The following is a 14,217-nucleotide window of genomic DNA, read 5'->3' on the forward strand; positions in this document are numbered from 1 at the left end:
ATATTGGGACATCGACACAATTCTAACATTTTTGGCTCTATACACCACCACAATGGATTTGAAATGAAACGAACAAGATATGCTTTAATTGCAGACTGTCAGCTTTAATTTGAGGGTATTTACATTCAAATCAGGTGAACGGTGTAGGAATTACAACATTTTGCATATGTGCCTCCCACTTATTAAGGGCTCAAAAGTAATGGGACAATTGACTTCTCAGCTGTTCCATGGCCAGGTGGGTGTTATTCCCTCATTATCCCAATTACAATGAGCAGATAAAAGGTCCAGAGTTCATTTCAAGTGTGCTATTTGCATTTGGAACCTGTTGCTGTCAACTCTCAAGATGAGATCCAAAGAGCTGTCACTATCAGTGAAGCAAGCCATCATTAGGCTGAAAAAACAAAACAAACCCATCAGAGAGATAGAAAAAACATTAGGCGTGGCCAAAACAACTGTTTGGGATATTCTTAAAAAGAAGAAACACACCGGTGAGCTCAGCAACACCAAAAGACCCGGAAGACCACGGAAAACAACTGTGGTGGATGACCGAATAATTCTTTCCCTGGTGAAGAAAACACCCTTCACAACAGTTGGCCAGATCAAGAACACTCTCCAGGAGGTAGGTGTATGTGTGTCAAAGTCACCAATCAAGAGAAGACTTCACCAGAGTGAATACAGAGGGTTCACCACAAGATGGAAACCATTGGTGAGCCTCAAAAACAGGAAGCCCAGATTAGAGTTTGCCAAACGACATCTAAAAAAGCCTTCACAGTTCTGGAACAACATCCTATGGACAGAGGAGACCAACATCAACTTGTACCAGAGTGATGGGAAGAGAAGAGTATGGAGAAGGAAAGGAACTGCTCATGATCCTAAGCATACCACCTCATCAGTGAAGCATGGTGGTGGTAGTGTCATGGCGTGGGCATATATGGCTGCCAATGGAACTGGTTCTCTTGTATTTATTGATGATGTGACTGCTGACAAAAGCAGCAGGATGAATTCTGAAGTGTTTCGGGCAATATTATCTGCTCATATTCAGCCAAAAGCTTCAGAACTCATTGGATGCTGCTTCACAGTGCAGATGGACAATGACCCAAAGCATACTGCAAAAGCAACCAAAGAGTTTTTTAAGGGAAAGAAGTGGAACGTTATGCAATGGCCAAGTCAATCACCTGAACTGAATCTGATTGAGCATGCATTTCACTTGCTGAATACAAAACTGAAGGGAAAATTCCCCAAGAACAAGCAGGAACTGAAGACAGTTGCAGTAGAGGCCTGTCAGAGCATCACCAGGGATGAAACCCAGCGTCTGGTGATGTCTATGCGTTCCAGACTTCAGGCTGTAATTGACTGCAAAGGATTTGCAACCAAGTATTAAAAAGTGAAAGTTTGATTTATGATTATTATGCTGTCCCATTACTTTTGGTTCCTTAACAAGTGGGAGGCACATATGCAAACTGTTGTAATTCCTACACCGTTCATCTGATTTGGATGTAAATACCCCCAAATTAAAGCTGACGGTCTGCAGTTAAAGCACATCTTGTTCGTTTCATTTCAAATCCATTGTGGTGGTGTATAGAGCCAAAAATGTTAGAATTGTGTCGATGTCCCAATATTTATGGACCTGACTGTATAGCCACATCCCTTCCCAAAGGCAGAGAAATCCTGATCAAATTGGGCTTGGCAGGCGCCCCATCGCCTCAATGTCCACCTTCCACCCCTCGAGTCTCTCCCATTTGGCAAACTCCATCTCCACGTAGGGATAGAAGGAGAGTCCGACAAGACCTTGCTCACTTGCATATTACCTACTGTTTTGATAGTCTTTTATAGGATGCTGCAAATTGTTACACGTTTATATATCATTATTTTTATTTTTGTTCTACTATTTAGCTACTTGGACATGCAAAAATCTAGCATGGGTTTTCGGACCCACATTTTGCTGCCCATATGTTCATGGAGATTCCATCACCCTATATGGCTAAACAACATCCCAATGGGACAGTTTCTCAGATTAAGGAGGAACTGTTCCAACCTGTATGACTACTATAACCAAGCTACCACCCTCAAAACCAGCTTTACAGAAAAAGGTTATAACGTTGAAGTTTTAAACCAAACCATAGAGGAAGCTGGTTCCCTGAATAGATCAGACTTATTGACATCTGGAAAAATAAGATCAGAATGTTTTTGTCCCTTTATAACAGACTTTTCCACCCAATATAAAGATGTGGTGAAAATTATCAAAAATAATTGGGTTATACTTAAGAATGATCCAGTGTTGGGAGAAGTATTACCTGAATACCCAGATCTACACCTTTAGTAAAGCACCTTTACTTAGGCTTATGTTGGCCCCGAACATGATAGACCCACCAAACAATATGTCTTCTTCGTTTGGTTTAAATGGGTTCTACCCGTGCAACAAATGTGTCGCTTGTCGATACAACGGCCCCCACAAGAGTAATATTAAGGAGTTTATATCAAATACCACGGGTAAACGTTATATGATCAACCCACTAATTACGTGCAATAGTACACATACAGTGTACCTATTAGAATGTTCTTGTAAGCTACAATACATAGGGAGGACTACGAGGAGACTAAGAGAACATTACAACAACATAAAGAAAGGCTATAAGGAGCATTCACTCTCCAAGCACTTCCGAGATTGTCATCATAGAGACCCAACTCATTTAAAATTTACCGCCATAGATCTTATCAAACCACAATGGAGAGGAGGACACAAAAGTAGAGCAGTCTCGCAACTTGAAACAAAATGGACCGTAGAATTAAAATCTTTGTCCCCCCATGGTCTCAATATAGATCTAGACATAAATTGTTTTATTGATAATAGCTGATTTTCAATACATTCTATTCCATTTTTCCTCTTGAGTATTTTTATTAAATTTTTTCATATTTTCATTATTATTTGTCTTTTACCATTCAAGATATTTGTAGTTATATTCATCCCCTATACTCTCCATCGCTAGAATTTTGAGATCTTACCTCCCATTATTTTAGTTCATACTGTAAATTTTATATCAATTATATTCTATTTGCAATTTTATTTTTATTTTTTATCATAATATATTTTTATTTATAATATATACATTTATCATACCTTTTAATTCTTTGTCACATATATATGATTTTTTTATATTTTATATTTCATATTTGTTGTTTTTAGTAACATTAGTTTATGGCATTTATTTGTGTTTTATATATGATCCAGTTCTATTTATGTTTTATTGTTTAATTGTAAATGTCCAATCGGATGTGGACATATTAATTGATCTCTTTATGCTAATTTATTCTGGAATATGCTCTTATAATATGGAATACTTAAACCAGTTGTATTTGTGGCACTATAGTTTGCAACCCTGTGTATATTGCTATTGTAGAATCCACAACAAAATGGAGTCCAGGCATTCTGTATATACATAAAACTGGTCTCCTATACAATGGCGATTTACTTTTGATCATTGTATTGCTATTGAAAAATCCACAACAAAATGTAGTCCATGTATCCTGTGTAGTATACACATAAAACTGATCTCCTATATAATGGTGGTTCATTCTCTGCCATTATATTGCACTGTTTTAATTCTATTTCCCCCAGTAGCTATTTATATGCGATATGCATTCAGTCCATATCCGGTTGGATCTAACACTCTATTGGTGTTTATGAAGTGACGTTTCGTCACCTCCCGTTGGCAAATCCGCACATGCGCATAACCTGGAGGTGACGTGGTCACGCGTGCGCACGCTGCTCCGCATAATGCGGCTAATGACATGTCCGAGCATGCTCCCGTCCCTCAGTGCGGCGCATGAGATTGTGCCCGCACATGCGCGGATGCCTATTTAAACTCGGTGTCTTCTGGGGGGCTTCACCCCTTTGACAAAGTGCTTGTTGCACGAAACGCGTCAGAGGAGCCCACCACTTTGACGCCGAGCTGCACATGGCCACGAGGAAGGCCATCTTTTAACCACATGTGAGTTTTCTACTTTACTCTGGATTTATTTCATATCTGAATAAAACATACTACACTATTAGTACCATTTTCTGCCCTTGGCTTGTTCATTGCGAGCCTCATAAGGTGGAGCCACTTGGGAGTGTGGAGTTAATGCCTAGAGCTGCCTGATGAGTCTGTGAGCGGAGTGAGACCCCCGAGTGTGAGTTATCATCTTGTGCGTCCACAGTTGAGCCTGATGACACCGCAGCCCTGGACCAGATCCTGATGACTCCATCATAAGGATTTACATATAATGCTTATATTATATATACTTATGGTAAGTGCATCACCTCACCAAATCTTGGCACCAATATTATGGTCATGCAGCACGGATCACCCTGCATTATGGACATCATTATTCTGTGATTGGACTTACTAGCATTGTCACGATATCACTAATATTGCAGACACATTTTTCACTGCACTATTTTTGCGCTCACACCAGCGCCCACTTATACTATAGTTTTTATTACATGTTTATTACATTTATTTGGGAGGGAACAGGTGTTACCGCTTAGTAAATGTCATAGCCATCCTTACAGTGTAGCAATCTCCATGTGTAATCTCCAGGACTGAGCTGTCGCAAAAGTGACCTTCATCCCGATTTGCTCTGATTCATCAGGAGATCTATTCATGGATTCCCAGCTGAATGGATCAGACAAGGCCTGTGCAAAAGGGAGTTTTAGCTGTAAAACTACACAACAGATAGAAAAGTTAATATCCTTGAGAAGTCTGCAAATGGTTTTATTAATACAAGTGGTACTGAAAAGGTTGTGATAGTGGTACACAGCTGAAGTTTGGGTACTCTTAGATTGTAAGCTCTAATGAGCAGGGCCCTCTGATTCCTCTTGTACCAAATTGTATTGTAACTGTAATATCTGCCTTTATTTTGTAACGCGCTGCACAAGCGTTTGGCGCTAAATAAATCCTGTATTATAATATTAATAATAATAATACAATGTTCTGCAAAAAGTCTTGTTTTCTTTGGTGAAAACTGTTGTTTTTTTTTCTAGAAAGTACCGCAAAGCCCGTGAACTGCAACAGAAGAAATGGTCCCATATCTCAACAGAGAAGATTTTGCCTCTAGAAACAAATGAAACCTCCCCAGTCAGTCTAAAGGTACAGTATTAGCATTTTTTTTGTAATTTGAAAACTTTTGTTTTGCACAGCATTAAAAAAAAAATAACTTGTCATGTTCATAACAAAAGAAGCAAATTGGTAATATGTACTTTGCAAGCTGAAAAGGTGGAAAAAACAGAGTGTTAAACTCTTTAGTTGTATATGCTGCTTGGCCCATTGCCTAAAAGCCCATGGAAGCCTATTGCTGCTAGATGCTAAGGGGGCAGAGAAAAATTCGGCAGTTATGCTTACTAGCATACCTGGGAACGTACCAGAATTGACATGAAGAATTTTGATCAGGTTGCTGGAATCAATAAGGGCAGCATGCATGACATTGTACACACTCTTATGCTTGTGACTGCTCTGTGCCCCATTGCAGAAAGTAGATAAGGAGTGTGTGCAGTTGCACAGCTGACTGGGGAAGTGTAGGAAGAGCGAAGTTGGCGAGGCACAGTGATCAGTAAGTGTGAACCTGAGAGGCCAAAATGGAGATGGTGGCCCCATCCTTACTGGTGGTTCCCAGCGCAGCTAAAGAACTGACCATGTTGTGCTCGCATGCCTAGTGTGTCACTTTTTGATAAGAAAGCAGAGGGACTAGCAGAAACACCAGGGATTCCACACAAATAAAGCAATACAAAGAGAACACAATACTTTTTTTCATACAAGTACATGGTACAGCAGGCACATATCAGGAATATGAAATGTTGGGATTACATGTTCTTTAAGGGTTCTTAAGCCGCACAGAAAAAAATCACAGTTAAAATTATTGGCTGGGTTCACATCTATGCAGGTTGTGATTCATGCATTTTTTGGCGTGTATTGCTGTGCATTTGCATTTATCAAACATGTTTTTTATGTGTTTTGCTTTTTGTTATTGTTGTCTAATAGGAAAGTATGACAGTTCTGTTCATGTAATGCGACTTTACACTCTCTGGCGCTCAAAGTCTCATCAAAGTAGTGCAGGAACGTTTATGTGTCCAATGTCACTTTTTTTTTGCTAATAGGAAACTATGACAGTTCTATTCATATAGTGCTAGTACTTTAATGTGACTTTACACTTTCTGGCACTCAAGTAGCATCAAAGTCACATCAAAGTAGTGCAGGAACCTTTATGTGTCAAAAGTTGTATGTTAGGGTTAAGGGCTAGGGTTAAATGTTATGGTTAGGGTGAACGGCTAGGGTTAGGGTTAATTGTTAGGGTTAGAGGTAATTGTTAGGGTTAGAACTTGTGACTTAGGACACATAAAAGTTCATGCACTACTTTGATGCGACTTGAGTGCCAGATAGTATAAAGTCATATCAAAGTCACACTACATGCACAGAACTGTCATACTTTTCTATTAGCCCCTCCCCCCACACAAAAAACATGTAAAACACTATCTGCTGTAGAAAAAAAGCCCTTGAACCTTTCCAAAAAACACACCTGCTCAAAACACACAGATGTGAACTAGATCCATAGGAAATCATGTTAAATGGAGTGTATGTAGGATATTGTGTTTATATATATATATATTTATATATACATGTAGTGCATATTCACATTAGTAAGGATTCCTTACTATGTTAATTTATGTGCAAGGTAATTACCGTACCTTTGTTATATTGCATTAACCTGTTTTTGGATACATATGTGAAGAGTCAGGGGGAGTTTCAGAGCAGATTATTTGAAAATCTACCAGCATTGTAAAATGCAAGTTTGTGTGATTAGATTTGGAAAGGAATTTCAACGTGGGTGTCGTGTCCACCTATGCACAAGGATGTTAAAGATTGCAATTTTGCCATAAACAAGACAAGGAGTATCTATTTGGTCAATTTTGATCAATGGGAAAAGGTGCATATTAGGGAAGGTTTTTTGTTGAGTTGGGTCAGGAGAAAATGTGATAGGAGAAAGTGGGTCCTCTGAAGGTTTTTGATGATTGCATGAATATTCTAGGTACCCTGTCATCTGCTTTCTCTGTACATCTGTTTTATGAATTGTTTCTGAGCTGATTAAATGCATCTCTCTGGAAAAGAACTGTTGGACTAGTTGCTGTGGGAAAATACATTTATAAATATACACTCATCCGTCCTCCAATGGAGATAAGTGTAGAAACGCATAGGTGTGAACCAAGGCTTATGCAGATACCTTGTAGGGACTTGCATTAATTGCTTGTGGTTTTTAGGTGAGGGCTGGCAGATTGCTATATTTATTACATTAGTTAATTTTCCCTGCAGTATAATTAAAGGCATTTTTTTTTTCGTTTTGGATAGAGGGCAGAGACACCTGTCAGTTTTTATTGCTGTCTGTGTCCCCATTAGGAAAATTCATCCTCTCTATTTGTCCTGTTTACAATTATCATTGAAAGTTAAATAAATCACTAATTTTGTGTTGTTCCCAGAACAGTAATGGATAGGAAATCTTCCAATGGGGACACTAGTTCTAGTGACTTGGGGGTCCCAAAGGAATTCCCTTAATTTGCAGGGATTTCCTATCACTTCTTGTTTGGCTATGGGATAGGAAGTGAAGAGGAATCTCCACAATGGGACACAGATTATACAAAAGAATCTGACAGGGGTTATAACCCTCCCTTATTCTATCCACAATAAAAAAAAATGTTGCCTATAGTTCTACTTTAAGCCATTGTTTATTGATCTCAGTATAGTAGTTTAATATGCTGCCATCTTGTGATTATTTTTGTTATAACACCATCTTTTTCTGTGTTCCCTCCCATTTTTATAATGTATATCGTCCTTCCTCTCGCTCATCCATGTCTTTATGAACCTTACTTTGTGCACTGGTGCGCAGTCATGTTGGAACAGGAAGGGGCCATCCCCAAACTGTTCCAACAAAGCTGGGAGCATGAAATAGTCCAAAATGTCTTGGTATGCTGACACCTTAAGAGTTCCCTTCACTGGAACTAAGGGGCCCAACCCTTGAAAAACAACCCCACACCATAATCCCCCTCCACCAAACTTTACACTTGGCACAATACAGTCAGGCAAGTATCTTTAGCTATTCACTCTTGCAGACAGTTGGCGACTTCTGCGCACTGTGCATTTCAGCACGCGCAGACCCCGCTCTGTCATTTTACGTGGCCTACCACTATGTGGCTGAGTTGCTGTTGTTCCCAGTTGCTTCCACATAATACCACTAACAGTTGACCGAGGAAAAGGGGGTATATGGTTCACAGTGCTAGCAGCCATTAATCAGTAGGAACACCATAATAATAGCATAAGAGTAGGATCTTTGTAGTTTTTCACCAATGTTTATTACTTATTAACTACGTCTGCCTCCTAGTAGAACAGACTCTCATCCATGAGAATGGGCTAAAGTCACAAAAGTCCATTTTAAGATCAGCGTTAAAATAGCTCATGTTAAGTTAAGTGAATAGCTAGGTGTTAAGGAGCTGGCACCTGCTGCATCCTTAACAACCATGAGTCATTTGCTGTCAGATGGATCCTGCCAATGAAAGTAAAATATAGCCAAAGAAGAGCTGGCATTTAAAAAAAAAAAAAAGGAGGGGAGAAGATCTCCCAAAAGGCCTGGTTTGGATTTTGAGGGAAACCCCATGACAAAATAAGAAATAGTTGTGGGGATCCCCCAAAAGCCATACCAGACACTTATCAAAGCATGCAACTCAGCAGGCCAGGAAGGGGGGGACAAGCGAGCACCCCCTCCAAACCATACCATGCCACATCCTTCAACATGGGGGGTGCTTTGGGGGGGCACTCTCACCCCCAAAGCACCTTGTCTCCATGTTGATGAGGAGAAGAGCCTCTTTCCCAAAACCCTGGCCCAGTGGTTGTGCGGGATCAAGGGGTGACTTATTGGAATCTGGAGGCCCCCTTTAACAAGGGGACCCCCAGATCTCAGCCCCCTCCCATGTGAATGGGTAACTCTACTCATTTAGTATACAAACTCATAGCGCTACCCCTAACGTGTTATTCACAAATAATTATAAACACATCATACCACTTGCAAATAAGAATGAGAATTAAAACATATACAGTTGCAAGAAAAAGTATGTGAACCCCTTGGGATTACGTGGAGTTTTGCATGAATTGGGCATTAAATGTGCTATGAACATCATCTAAGTCACAACAATAGAAGAACACAGTCTGCTGAACATAATACTACACAAACATTAGATGTTGCCATGGTTTAATTGCACATAACATGTAAACATTCACAGTGCAGGGAGGAAAAAGTATGTGAGGCCCTAGCTTAATGACTTCTCCCAGAGCTAATTGGAGCCAGGAGTGAGCCAACCTTGACTCCAATCAGTGTGATGATATTGGATGTGTTGCTGACAGCTGTCCTGCCCTTAAAAAACACACACCTGTTTTGGGTTTACTGGTTTCAAGAAGCACTGTCTGATGTGAACCATGCCTCGCAGAAAAGAGCTCTCAGAAGACCTACGATCAAGAATTGTTGACTTGCATGAAGCTGGAAAGGGTTACAAAAGTATCTCCAAAAGCTTTGATGTTCATGTGTCCACGGTAAGACAGACTGTCTACAAATGGAGAAAGTTTAGCACTGTTCCTACTCTCCCTAGGCGTGGTCGTCCTGTAAAAATGACAGCAAGAGCACAGCGCAGAATGCTGCATGAGGTAAAGAAGAATCCCAGAGTGTCAGCTAAAGACCTACAGAAATCTCTGGCACATGCTAACATTTTTGTTGACACACCTACAATAAGGAAAACATTAAACAAGAATGGAGTACATGGGAGGACACCACAGAGGAAGCCATTGCTGGCCAAAAAGAATATTGCAGCACGTTTGAAGTTTGCAAAAGAGCACCTGGATGTTGCACAGCACTACTGGCAAAATGTACTGTGGAAAGATGAAACCAAGATTGAGTTGTTTGGGAAGAACACACAACACTATGTGTGGAGAAAAAAAGGCACAGCACACCAACATCAAAACCTCATCCCCACTGTAAAACATGGCGGGGGGAGCATCATGGTTTGGGGCTGCTTTGCTGCCTCAGGGCCTGGACGGATTGTTGTCATTGATGGGAAAATGAATTCCAGAGTTTATCAAGACATTTTGCAGGAAAACGTATGACCATCTGTCCGCCAACTGAAGCTCCGCAGAGGATGGGTGATGCAACAGGACAATGACCCAAAGCATACAAGTAATTCAACAAAACAATGGCTGCAACAGCACAGAATACGCCTTCTGGAGTGGCCCAGTCAGAGTCCTGACCTCAACCCGATTGAAATGCTGTGGCATGACCTTAAGAGAGCGATTCACACCAGACATCCCAAGAATATTGCTACACTGAAACAGTTTTGTGAAGAGGAGTGGTCCAAAATTACTCCAGATCGTTGTGCAGGTCTGATCTGCAACTACAGGAAACGTTTGCTTGAGGTTATTGCTGCCAAAGGAAGGTCAACCAGTTATTAAGTCCAAAGGTTCACATACTTTTTCCTCCCTGCACTGTGAATGTTTACATGTTATGTGCAATTAAACCATGGCAACATCTAATGTTTGTGTAGTATTATGTTCAGCAGACTGTGTTCTTCTATTGTTGTGACTTAGATGACGTTCATAGCACATTTTATGCCCAATTCATGCAAAACTCCACGTAATCCCAAGGGGTTCACATACCTTTTCTTGCAACTGTAGGGGGTTATTTACTAAAGCTGGAGAGTGCAAAATCTAGTGCAACTATGCATAGAAATCAATTAGCTTCCAGCTTTTATTGCCAAAGCATAATTAAACAAGCTGAAGTAGTAAATCCCCATATAGTGTTCAAATAAAAGTGACCAATATCCCAATAATGCATTCTCTACAATAAAGTGCTGGTGCGTAAATAAATCCTGTGCAATCTTACAGGCACTTGTGCTGGTGTGCTACATATGCAATGATGTCAGTATAGTAGATAAAAAAAATAGAACCCCTGAGCTATTAGTACTTAATTAAATACATAAAAAATAAGTCAAATTGAATCAGGAAAGCTGAAAGCTGCCACCCAACTGTGCAATCACTCCACTGTGTTAATGAATCTAAAACAAATATTGGTGAAGCACTTCCAATATGGCATAACAAATCAAATATCATATATCTTCATACCATAACTCATAAGCAGATCCCCCCAGTATTCCGTATCCGTGCAAACAAAAAATATATATAGCTCTTAAAGTATAAAAAACAAAAAAATGTACAGTCCAATGTAGGAGTCCCATGCACCAACCAATTTCCTTGCAATCTTCAGTCGATATATTCATTCTTTTCAGAACAGCAATATGACTTTCTTCAGCATGAGCAAACACCACCATGCCCTTCACCACACCTCATGGGTTTTTCTTCACCTTATATCATGGACCCCACTGCAAATGGAGGGTCAATTGCACATTTATATTAGAGACCACGATCCTCTTCAGCATGCACCTGGTCATTACCAATCTCCCAGGAATAGATATATTAAAAGGAAGCAAAGAAACATCTAATAGTGCAAACTGCTAGTTTATTTCCATAAGAAAGTTAAAATTTCACTCACATGGTAAAAAGTTTATAGTGGCATGGAACAGGCTATTAGCATAGCATTTGGAAAGTCGAGCATTAGTTGTTAACAACGCGGCAGCCGGCTTACCGAACCGCTCCTTAACAACTAGCTATTTTTTCACACAGAATTCAGATTGGTCGATCAATTGTTGACTGATTTGAATCCTAATCATGCAGAAAATGTGGAATTTATTAGAAAATGAATAAACAAAACTGAACAAAGTTCAATATAATTCATTATCATTGTAATTCGTATACATCTGAATCTCCGAATAACCAAAACATTTTTATGAATTTAGATTTGGACAGAAGCGAATTGCACATGTCTAACACTCAACAGCCTTACAGCTATAAAGCTAACACATTGATAAAGAAATAGAGATCATCTGCCTATCTATACTGTGAGAGTAGCGCTAGGTGCAAGAGAAGAAATGAGGGATTATAGGAAAAAAATGGAACAAGTAGAAAAGATATAAATATGGTTGGAAACAAGAACCATCATCAATGGTAATGCAGGGCAGTGGTGTATTTTGGTTTTGTGCTGCCCTAGGCAAGACTAAAATCGGGCACCCCCCGCATCTAAATTTGTCCCACCCCTTTCTGTTTAAGATCCAACCCTTCATATGTAAACCACACCCCTTCCTATTTAGGCTCCACCTCTTCCTATTAGAGCTCCGCCCACTGACAACGATGGGGCGCTATCCCTCCCACTGACATGAATGCTGGGGCACTATTCCTCCCACTGACACCAATGATGGAGTACTATTACTTCCACCCTGACAACAGTGATGGGGCACTATTCCTCCCACACTGACACCAATGATGGGTCACTATTCCTACCACTAACACCAATGATGGGGCACTATTCTTCCACTGACACCAATGACGGGGCATTATTTCTTCAAATGACACAAATAATAGAATAAAATAATCTAATTCTGCGCTGCTATAAATAGATAACATTACATACAGTGTTTATAATTAAAATAAGAAATGTATATTAAGGTAATAGAAAATTAATTAATAAAAAGAAATATATAAAAAAAAAAAATTATCAAATTTATCATCCTATCAAATCATTATTTGTGAAATCTCCATATAAATGTGCCAATATTTCATTTATGAATCACCAGAAAAATAACAATAAAAAATGTAATGAGAAATACAAAAGGTTTACTTTGAAAAAAGCAACAATAGTGTCCCAAATTGTGCTGCCACGCAGCTGTACTATTTAGCAGTTTTTATTTACATGTTATGTTATAATGTTATTTGGTATCATCCACACACCCCTGCTGTTTCTGACTAGTTGGTTGCTTCCACCCTTCATTTCCTGTTGTAACCCATTTTTGTTTAGTGGTTATCAAGATACTGTAGAGTGAGGAAGCTATGTGACATCACTGGAAATTTACCTATGAAAACACCTTTATGTTCATACCTTTGCTACCTTGAAGCATAAAGAAGCATTGGAAAACACCTATGAAGTTGTTATTCATTGAGTAAACTATCTGTTAAGGTGATCATTCAACTTGCTGCACACATTCTGACAGACTGGGTCTAAACAAATCTCACCACAAGTACAACCATGCCAAGACAGAACACAAATATAACTGTGTAGATGAGTGTCCAGCCAAAACAAATATACTCTCCTTTGATATGCAGATAAGATCTTTGCAGGAATGTAGTAAACCTGTGTGGCTGCAGGGCTGTGAGGGAAACGCCCTCCTCTAATCCTCTCCTTAATCCTCTGTTTTACATTTCCTCATGTGTCTCATGAAAAAGAGAAACAAAGAATATGGTGTCTTATCCTAGGTATAAAATCAGCTTTAATGTGCTTCCACAATGCACTCACATTTCATATAATTTATTAGCGCTTATAAGTGTGACAGAAATCCACAGTTTACAATGAAAGAAGATTGGAGGGTGTGTATCCACACACCTTCAGTACTCGCCTTATAGAAGATAGATTGAGTGGTGACCTCACTGCAGCTCCCCAACGCGTATCGCTACAGGGATTGCGTAGCTTCTTCCGGGGGATGATGAGTGTCACCATGCTTAATTGCCTTATATAGTAATATTCCGGCGCCATTTTGTTGAATAACTCCTGGGTGCGGCCATGTTTTTGGGGTCTGTTAACTTACCAAATACATTAGTGTAATGAGTCTAATTTTTGTGCACTTTTTGATTGCATTTACTCGCTTTATAAGCACTGTGCACTTTTAGATTGAATTTCTTGAGGGTATTGGAGCGTGGTAATTATTTAAATATTTTGTTGATAAACGCACATCATATGAGAGTGGGCATTTTTTACCAGCGACCTAATACTCACATTTTTAAATATACCTCAGTGGCTCACAAGTTAATTTATTGTTTTTTAATTACATACAGGGTGTTGTTCATTCCAAACATCTAATAAAATATGCACATATTATCAAACCAATACAACGATACATAAACGATACCTCTTAGACAAAAAAAAACTGCACATTTTTTTGGCAGGTTAAAAAATGTGCATTTATTATTTTTGTTTGAAAGAGCCTGGAAAGCATTGCACCAGCGATTAGCAGATCTCTGGTGCCATGCAGGTCTCCTGTAGATCTGT

General features: G+C 39.4%; 1 protein-coding gene across 2 annotated transcripts in view; it reads left to right on the forward strand.

The window, feature by feature from the left end:
* GUCY2C (guanylate cyclase 2C) overlaps positions 1–14,217 on the forward strand; it is an 879,595-nt gene that overhangs the window by 302,563 nt on the left and 562,815 nt on the right. For both annotated transcript variants that reach the window (XM_089687691.1, XM_089687690.1), the window contains one exon: positions 5,024–5,129. In XM_089687691.1, coding sequence (XP_089543817.1) covers positions 5,024–5,129 — 106 coding nt within the window. The remainder of the gene's footprint in view (positions 1–5,023; positions 5,130–14,217) is intronic.

Source organism: Staurois parvus, unplaced genomic scaffold, assembly GCF_062004578.1.
Source record: "Staurois parvus isolate SC_StPar_1 unplaced genomic scaffold, SC_StPar_1.0 ptg000436l, whole genome shotgun sequence".
Lineage (NCBI taxonomy): Eukaryota > Metazoa > Chordata > Amphibia > Anura > Ranidae > Staurois > Staurois parvus.